At 41.6% G+C, this 9,583-nt stretch overlaps 1 protein-coding gene across 1 annotated transcript in view; it reads right to left on the minus strand.

Annotated features, from left to right (window-relative positions):
- Window positions 1-6,967: 6,967 nt before the first annotated feature.
- LOC110441739 (fibrinogen C domain-containing protein 1-B-like) overlaps window positions 6,968-9,583 on the minus strand; it is a 21,375-nt gene continuing 18,759 nt past the window's right edge. Inside the window, exon 5 of the mRNA XM_021484975.1 lies at window positions 6,968-7,368. Within this exon, the coding sequence (XP_021340650.1) occupies window positions 7,121-7,368 (248 nt within the window). The 3' untranslated portion in view covers window positions 6,968-7,120. The remainder of the gene's footprint in view (window positions 7,369-9,583) is intronic.

Raw genomic sequence — 9,583 nt, forward strand, 5'->3', positions numbered from 1 at the left:
GGAGAACAGAAGTGAATCTAGAACGTCGTGTAAGTGCAGTGAGCGCTACACCGGAAGTAGATGTCAGTACGTCGTTGTGTTAAAATATCATTTATTGACTTCAAATTCAGCCAAGCTAGAAATTTCGCGAGACCATTCAAACGACACTAACCATACTGATCACGACATTACAGACCATGAATCAAAATTCACAATTCTGTACTGGACTAATTTCTCAGCCCTCGCATGTACAATGGCGTCAGACGTTAACTCTGGACCTTTGACGATCGGAAGTCTTGAACCCGATACGAAATACACATTCTGCGCAGTTTCCGGTATAGCGGAGTTCTGCCATTACTACAATTTCCATGATGAGATGCCAGTCAACTGTGTGTTCATTACAACTTCCGGTCCTACACAGGATGACGGAAGTGCTGTTTATATAGCGCCGCTCGTGTTGACGATAATGTTTGTGATAGGATTGTGTATTTTATTAGCAGTGATAATCAAAAGGAAGTATATAGAGTGTTTATATAAATACCAGTCGTGCTTCTCATCAAAAAGAAAAAGTGACACCACAACTCTGTATATGGGGGCAGGAAGTAGACGAAAGGGAGGTAAAAGTAAACAACACTTGATGCCTCTACCCCAGCGCCCCCCACCGGACATCGTGTTACACCCACCGTCCAGCCCGGGTCGGCCGCCCCACAAACTAGCACAGTCTACTCGTGGGTACACGTCAACATTCTCAGCCAGGAACGAGTCAGCCATCCCGCTGACCACGGTCATTGAGTACGGCCCTACCGGGGACACGTCCACAGCTATTGAGTACGGCCCTACCGGGGACACGTCCACAGCTATTGAATACAGCCCCAGCGATGATGTCTCATTCACTGCAGAGTCTAGTCTCATCCTTCATCGGGTGGACACAGAAAGTTAACTTAATATACTAGAATATCAAACTTGTTTGCTTTTGTGATTTTTTGTTTAGAACAAGAATACATAATAAAAGTAAAGATAGCATCACTTTATGATAACTTACGATTTATTTACAGACAACAGATATTATTACAAATAACGGATAATGTCACAAATGGCGGACATAACAAATGACGGGTTTTATCATTTTTACGGATATCATCACATACAAAGGATATAATCATATCATAACGGATAGATTCACAAAAAACGGATATTATCACACAAATCATAGATAACAGATACAAAGACAGATACTATCACAGATATAATCACTGTTTAACAGGCAGTATACACAATAGGGCTGCAACGATACATTAACCTGACGATACGATATGTATCACGATACTGTGGTCACGAAACTTACATGTATAGTAACAGTAGAAGCAACGAGAAAAGATATGTTTCAAACTGTTAATGGTAATATTACAACTTGAAATTGACTTTGTCCAAAATGGGCATGACTTTAAAATTTCACACAATTCACGCCTTTGGATGTGCATGCCGAGCTGGAGCGACAATGACACTCGCCATGTTGGAACCAATATGAGAAGACTAAATTCAGAAACGACAAAATCCGTAAAATTACGTAGGTGTATCGCAACCGCCAAAAAATAATTGTGTATCGTACCGTATTCCAAATATCGCGATATATCGTCGCACGATACACCCCAATACATCGTTGCAGCCCTATAGTACACAAAAGAATGTGTTAAACATGTTTGCCCCAAGTTTGTCCTTCTAAGTCTACAAGTTCGTTTAGAACATCTTGTATATGCTTCATGCACGTACCGTTTATGTACATTGATATAATGAGTAACGGCTTCTGTATTTCACCCGTCATCCTTCCTCGTGATCTTCCCTGTACTTCAACACCTTGACATTCCGACCCACTAGCCCAACCCAAAGCGCGCCACTGCGTTGTCGACTGATGGTGTGTGGGGCCGCGTCGCCCGTGTACACGGTTCTCAGGAAGTGGCCACGCCCACCGTCTATCTGTAGGACAGAGTGCGTCGCCCAGTCTGCCACGAGGATGTCTCCTGTCCCATCGAAACACACATCGTACGGGTAGCGCAATAAATGATGAACGTCTCCTTGTCTCGCTGTGTCGGGGTAACGGAACCTCAATTTGAGATGTTTATCCATGACCTTGACATGAGGATGTTTCCCTGTCCCTGCCCCGGAGATATACTCGTCATACACCACGCCTTCGTTATCAGTCGCCGCGACATTTCCCGTCTGGGTACAGCAGGCCAGGTGGTGTGGCGTCACCGCCGGCTGTCTACAGGGGAGTATGGCAAGCCAAGTTGTCATTTATGCATGGAGCAATGTTGNGCTAAAACTTAATTGACATATTAAGGAGAATTTTCATAGCCATTTCAATGACTAACAAATGCCATTCATACTATTACAGATATATTGTATAGCTGTTGAGTTAGCTAACACAATATTGGGTGATATATCCAAGGAAATTTTCATAGCCATTTCAACGGCTAACAAATGCCCTTAATGATAACACAAATTATTGTATAGCTGTTCAGTTAGCTACAGTCTGCTATCTCGCTTGCTGCAGCTGTGGATGCCAGTCATGTAGACCATTATAATAAGATATATCAGTGGCAGGTCAGCCATTTGATTTCATGGTCAGTTATTTGACTTCATGGTGTTAAAGGCATTCTTTGTCAATTTCAATCATATGTGTGCATATTCTAAAGAGTGAGGAGGGATTGCATAAATAAGTATGATATTAACATTATTTTTAAAGATAAATTCACTAATAAGTATAATATTAACATTACTTTTTAAGATAAATTTAATAACAAGTATAATATCCACACTACTTTTTAAGATAAATCTAATAATAAGTATAATTTTCATACTACTGGACTCCCAAATTATGTTGTATGTTGTAGTTGTTCGGTGGCTACAGGTCTGCTAAAGAAGTCCACCGTCTGGAGCGTCACTGGAGAGGGCAGGGTTTGACATATCTTCGCCAGTTTCATCACTTCTTTAGTTGTTCCTGAACTGATGACCGTCTCACAAATCTCCACTCCCGGCTGTTGGGTTTCCTCCTGATGTGAGGCTTTGTATGTCTCTAGGAGGTTGGCGTTATGTCGTTCGATGCTTGTACATATAGTTACTAACCGGTCCACGACAGTGTCAATTTCATCCTTCATTACCTCCCCTTGTCTTCTGATGCTATCTACCAGTGATCCGAACGTGGGACATTTGTAATTGGATAAGATAGCTATTTATCACTCTTATATAGAAGAGCNGCCCCGGAACTGACCACTTTCTGTAGACGAGAGACTCTCCAGGTATTGACGAATGACCTCACGTTTTCCGGGTAAAACGTCGCTGACGTCATGCAGGTTGTGGCCTTTGTGAAGTTCATCTCTAGATCTACACTCGGGACACATCAACTCCTCGTCACAGTCCAAACACACGTATGACAACTGCGCCCCCTGGTGGCTAGCACATCCGGGCTCTTCACCGGAAGCCGACATCTCCTTGATAGTTGATTTTAACACTTTCCGGTCAAACTACATAATTACTTACATGTGGACTTTGAACAACATGGCCAGTATTGCGCTCCTCACACCGGCGCTGAGGTGTTATATTGTGTACACGGCTATAGTGACGTGTCGATATAATCTACCGATTTCGGAGACGCATCAGAGACTCCTATACCTTACTGTAGCGGACTTTGGCTATTTCCCCATTGTGTTTAGCCTACACATGCACAGTAAATGTCCTGTCTGTTGAGCAATCTACACTGTACGTTCAGATTGATAATAAAGTATGTACCTCGACACTTGTTATACTCTGTAATGAACACTACGGGGGCCAACTTTAACAGTTACATTGTACTGAAGGAGTAATGTCAATTATATGGTAAATGAAATATGAAGATATTTTATAAAGTAATCCAGATATCTTATAACCTATTTAAGATACAATAATGTAAGATAAATATTTCAGAAGTTATTATATTGTATTGTAAAAGATGCCTTTTAAAATAAATATGATGTACAATTTCATAAATTACGGGATCGACAATGTTCTTTTAATAAATAATAAGCAAGCTTCCAATAGCATAAATATGTCAGGACAATCATATTTACTATAACGGTAGCAGGAATCACATCTGTGTGTTTGTCTATGTTAACGCTGTTTGTCTATGTTACCGCTGTTTGTCCATGTTAACGCTATTTGTCTATTTTAACGCTATTTGTCTATTTTAACCCTGTTTGTCTATGTTAACGCTGTTTGTATATTTTAACGCTGTTTGTCTATGTTAACGCTGTTTGTATATTTTAACGCTGTTTGTCTATGTTAACGCTGTTTCACTATGTTCCCGCTGTTTGTCTATGTTAACGCTATTTGTCTATTTTAACCCTGTTTGTCTATGTTAACGCTGTTTTTCTATGTTACCGCTGTTTGGCCATGTTAACGCTATTTGTCTATTTTAACGCTATTTGTCTATTTTAACGCTGTTTGTCTATGTTAACGCTGTTTCTCTATGTTACCGCTGTTTGTCTATGTTACCGCTGGTTGTCTATGTTAACGCTATTTGTCTATTTTAACGCTATTTGTCTATTTTAACCCTGTTTGTCTATGTTAACGCTGTTTGTCTATTTTAACGCTATTTGTCTATTTTAACCCTGTTTGTCTATGTTAACGCTGTTTCACTATGTTACCGCTGTTTGTCTATTTTAACGCTATTTGTCTATTTTAACCCTGTTTGTCTATGTTAACGCTGTTTGTCTATTTTAACGCTGTTTGTCTATGTTAACGCTGTTTGTATATTTTAACGCTGTTTGTCTATGTTAACGCTGTTTCACTATGTTCCCGCTGTTTGTCTATGTTAACGCTGTTTGTCTATGTTACCGCTGTTTGTCAGTATGTTAACTCTATGTTGACACTGTTTGTTAGTATGTTAACTTTATGTTGACGCTTTTTGTAAGTATGTTAACTCTATGCTGACACTGCTTGTTAGTATCTTAACTCTATGTTGACGCTATTTGTCAGTATGTTAACTCTATGTTGACGCTGTTTGTTTGTATGTTAACTCTATGTTGATGGTGTTTGTCAGTATGTTAACTCTATGTTGACGATGTTTTACATTATGTCAACTTTATGTTGACGCTGTTTGTTAGTATGTTAATTTTATGTTGACACTGTTTATCAGTATGTTAACTCTATGTTGACACTGTTTGTTAGTATGTTAACTTTATGTTGACACTGTTTATCAGTATGTTAACTCTATGCTGACACTGTTTGTCAGTATGTTAACTCTATGTTGACGCTATTTGTCAGTATGTTAACTCTATGTTGACGCTGTTTGTTTGTATGTTAACTCTATGTTGACGCTGTTTGTAAGTATGTTAACTCTATGTTGACACTGTTTGTCAGTATGTTAACTCTATGTTGACGCTGTTTGTTAGTTTGTTAACTTTATGTTGACGCTTTTTGTCAGTATGTTAACTCTATGTTGACACTGTTTGTTAGTATGTTAACTTTATGTTGACGCTGTTTGTTAGTATGTTAACTCTAAGTNTTGTTGACACTGTTTGTTTGTATGTTAACTCTAAGTTGACGCTGTTTGTTAAAACGGTAACTCTATGTTGACATAAGAAGGACGCTGTGTTTATCAGCACTTTGACACTGTTGACATAAAAAGGACGCTTTGTTTATCAGTACTTTGACACTTTTGACATGAGAAGAACGCTGTGTTTATCAGTACTTTGACACTGTTGACATAAGAAGGACGCTTTGTTTATCAGTACTTTGACACTGTTGACATGAGAAGGACGCTTTGTTTATCAGCACTTTGACACTGTTGACCTAAGATGGACGCTGTGTTTATCAGAACTTTGACACTGTTGACATAAGAAGGACGCTGTGGTCATCCGCACTTTGACACTGTTGACATAAGAAGGACGCTTTGTTTATCAGCCCTTTGACACTGTTGACATAAGAAAGACGCCTTGTTTATCAGCACTTTGACACTGTTGACCTAAGAAGGACGCATTGTTTATCAGTACTTTGACACTGTTGACATGAGAAGGACGCTGTGTTTATCCGCACTTTGACACTGTTGACATAAGGACGCTTTGTTTATCAGTACTTTAACACTGTTGACATAAGAAGGACGCTGTGTTTATCAGTACTTTGACACTGTTGACATAAGAAGGACGCTGTGTTTATCAGTACTTTGACACTGTTGACATAAGAAGGACGCTTTGTTTATCAGTACTTTGACACTGTTGACATAAGAAGGACGCTGTGTTTATCAGCACTTTGACACTGTTGACATAAGAAGGACGCTTTGTTTATCCGTACTTTGACACTGTTGACATAAGAAGGACGCTGTGTTTATCAGCACTTTGACACTGTTGACATAAGAAGGACGCTGTGTTTATCAGCACTTTGACACTGTTGACCTAAGAAGGACGCTTTGTTTATCAGTACTTTGACACTGTTGACATGAGATGGACGCTGTGTTTGTCCGCACTTTGACACTGTTGACATAAGAAGGACGCTGTGTTTATCAGTACTTGGACACTGTTGACATAAGAAGGACGCTGTGTTTATCAGCGCTTTCACACTGTTGACATAAGAAGGACGCTGTGTTTATCAGTTCTTTGACACCGTTGACATAAGAAGGACGCTTTGTTTATCAGCACTTTGACACTGTTGACATAAGAAGGACGCTGTGTTTATCAGTACTTGGACACTGTTGACATAAGAAGGACGCTGTGTTTATCAGCGCTTTCACACTGTTGACATAAGAAGGACGCTGTGTTCATCAGTACTTTGACACTGTTGACATAAGAAGGACGTTGTGTTTATCAGTACTTTGACACTGTTGACATAAGAAGGACGCTGTGTTTATCAGTACTTTGACACTGTTGACATAAGAAGGACGCTATTATTGCCAGTTTCCCAGTAATTGATTCTCACTCTACATGACTAGTCTGATTAGTAAACAACACAATGTACAATGTTGATTTACGTATATATTTTATTAAAAAAAGCCTAGCTGACAATCTGAAATGGCGATGATAAAATATAGTGCTGACGGATGAAACAAGATACATACTTATCATAAACCTGTCCTGACACACAACATGCGCCCACTTACATAGAAAACTGTTCATCATACAGGCCTAATTTTCATGTCTATATATTTCATAGAGTATTTATAGCCCCTCCAGCTGTGCCAGTTGACTCCATCCGCGAGGGTCTCGTGCTCGCCCTCTAAGTACACCCCGTTTGGGTTAGCGTTATGACAGTTGTTGTACCAGAATCCACCCTTAAAGCTTTCGGCGCAGTTACCCGGCGCTCCATCGTTGTCCAAGTCGAAGGTAGAGAACATCATCCCATTATGTACCTCCATGGAGTCACCTATAACGGTAAATATATCAATGTTAGCCACATGTAACTGAAAACATGTCAGTGTAAGTCACGTGTAACTGTAAAGATGTCAGTGTTAGTCACGTGTATCTTTAAAGATTTTATCAACATCATCATCATATTTCGTATCTCATCCTCAACCCACCAACACTCACACACACCTTATCCGTTTCAATTTACCCTGCCACACTAAGTAACCTTTCTGAATCTCCCGAGTACCCTGCTACACCTTACAACCTATCAACGTCCCCTGAGTACCTTGTCACACCTGTATAACTTACCTACGGTCCCTGAGTACCCTGCCACACGTGTATCTCTTATCTGCGTCCCCTGAGTACCTTGTCACACCTGCATATCTTACCTACGGTCCCTAAATAGCATGTCACACCTGTATAACTTACCTACGTCCCCTGAGTACCCTGCCACACCTGTATAACTTATCCACGTCCCCTGAGTACCCTGTTACACCTTTATAACTTACCTGCGTCCCCTGATTACCCTGTCACACCTGTATAACTTACCTACGTCCTCTGAGTACCCTGTTACACCTTTATAACTTACCTGCGTCCCCTGATTACCCTGTCACACCTGTATAACTTATCTACGTTCCCTGAGTACCCTGTTACACCTTTATAACTTACCTGCGTCCCCTGATTACCCTGTTACACCTGTATAACTTATCTACGTCCCCTGAGTACCCTGTCACACCTGTATAACTTACCTGCGTCCCCTGAGTACCCTGTCACACCTGCATATCTTACCTACGGTCCCTGAATAGCATGTCACACCTGTATAACTTACCTGCGTCCCCTGAGTACCCTGTCACACCTGCATATCTTACCTACGGTCCCTGAATAGCATGTCACACCTGTATAACTTACCTGCGTCCCCTGAGTACCCTGTCACACCTGTATAACTTACCTGCGTCCCCTGAGTACCCTGTCACGCATGTACAACTCCCTTACGTCCTCTAAGTACCCTATCACACCTGTCCCTGGGTACCCTGTCACACCTGTATAACTTATCTACGTCCCCTGAGTACCCTGTTACACATTTATAACTTATTTACGTCCCCTGAGTACCCTGTCACACATGTACAACTCCCTTACGTCCCCTAAGTACCCTATCACACCTGTCCCTGGGTACCCTGTCACACCTGTATAACTTACCTGCGTCCCCTGAGTACCCTGTCCCACATGTACAACTCCCTTACGTCCCCTAAGTACCCTATCACACCTGTCCCTGGGTACCCTGTCACACCTGCATAACTTACCTGCGTCCCCTTGGTACCCTGTTACACATGTATAACTTATCTACGTCCCCTGAGTACCCTGTTACACATTTATAACTTATATACGTCCCCTGAGTAGCCTGTCAAACCTGTACAACTCCCTTACGTCCCCTAAGTACCCTATCACACCTGTCCCTGGGTACCCTGTCACACCTGTATAACTTATCTACGTCCCCTGAGTACCCTGTTACACATTTATAACTTATTTACGTCCCCTGAGTACCCTGTCAAACCTGTACAACTCCCTTACGTCCCCTAAGTACCCTATCACACCTGTCCCTGGGTACCCTGTCACACCTGTATAACTTATCTACGTCCCCTGAGTATCCTGTTACACATTTATAACTTATTTACGTCCCCTGAGTACCCTGTCAAACCTGTACAACTCCCTTACGTCCCCTAAGTACCCTATTACACCTGTCCCTGGGTACCCTGTCACACCTGTATAACTTACCTGCGTCCCCTGAGTACCCTGTCCCACATGTACAACTCCCTTACGTCCCCTAAGTACCCTATCACACCTGTCCCTGGGTACCCTGTCACACCTGTATAACTTACCTGCGTCCCCTTGGTACCCTGTTACACATGTATAACTTATCTACGTCCCCTGAGTACCCTGTTACACCTGTCCCTGAGTATCCTGTCACACCTGTATAACTTACCTGCGTCCTCTGAGTACCATGTTACACATGTATAACTTATCTACGTTCCCTGAGTACCCTGTTACACCTGTATAACTTACCTGCGTCCCCTGAGTAGCCTGTCAAACCTGTACAACTCCCTTACGTCCCCTAAGTACCCTATCACACCTGTCCCTGACTACCCTGTCACATTTGTATCACTTAACTACGTCCCCTGAGTACCATGTTACACCTGTATAACTTACCTACGTCCCCTGAGTACCATGTTACACCT

This window comes from Mizuhopecten yessoensis, unplaced genomic scaffold (assembly GCF_002113885.1).
Source record: "Mizuhopecten yessoensis strain PY_sf001 unplaced genomic scaffold, ASM211388v2 scaffold716113, whole genome shotgun sequence".
NCBI classification, from domain to species: Eukaryota; Metazoa; Mollusca; class Bivalvia; order Pectinida; family Pectinidae; genus Mizuhopecten; species Mizuhopecten yessoensis.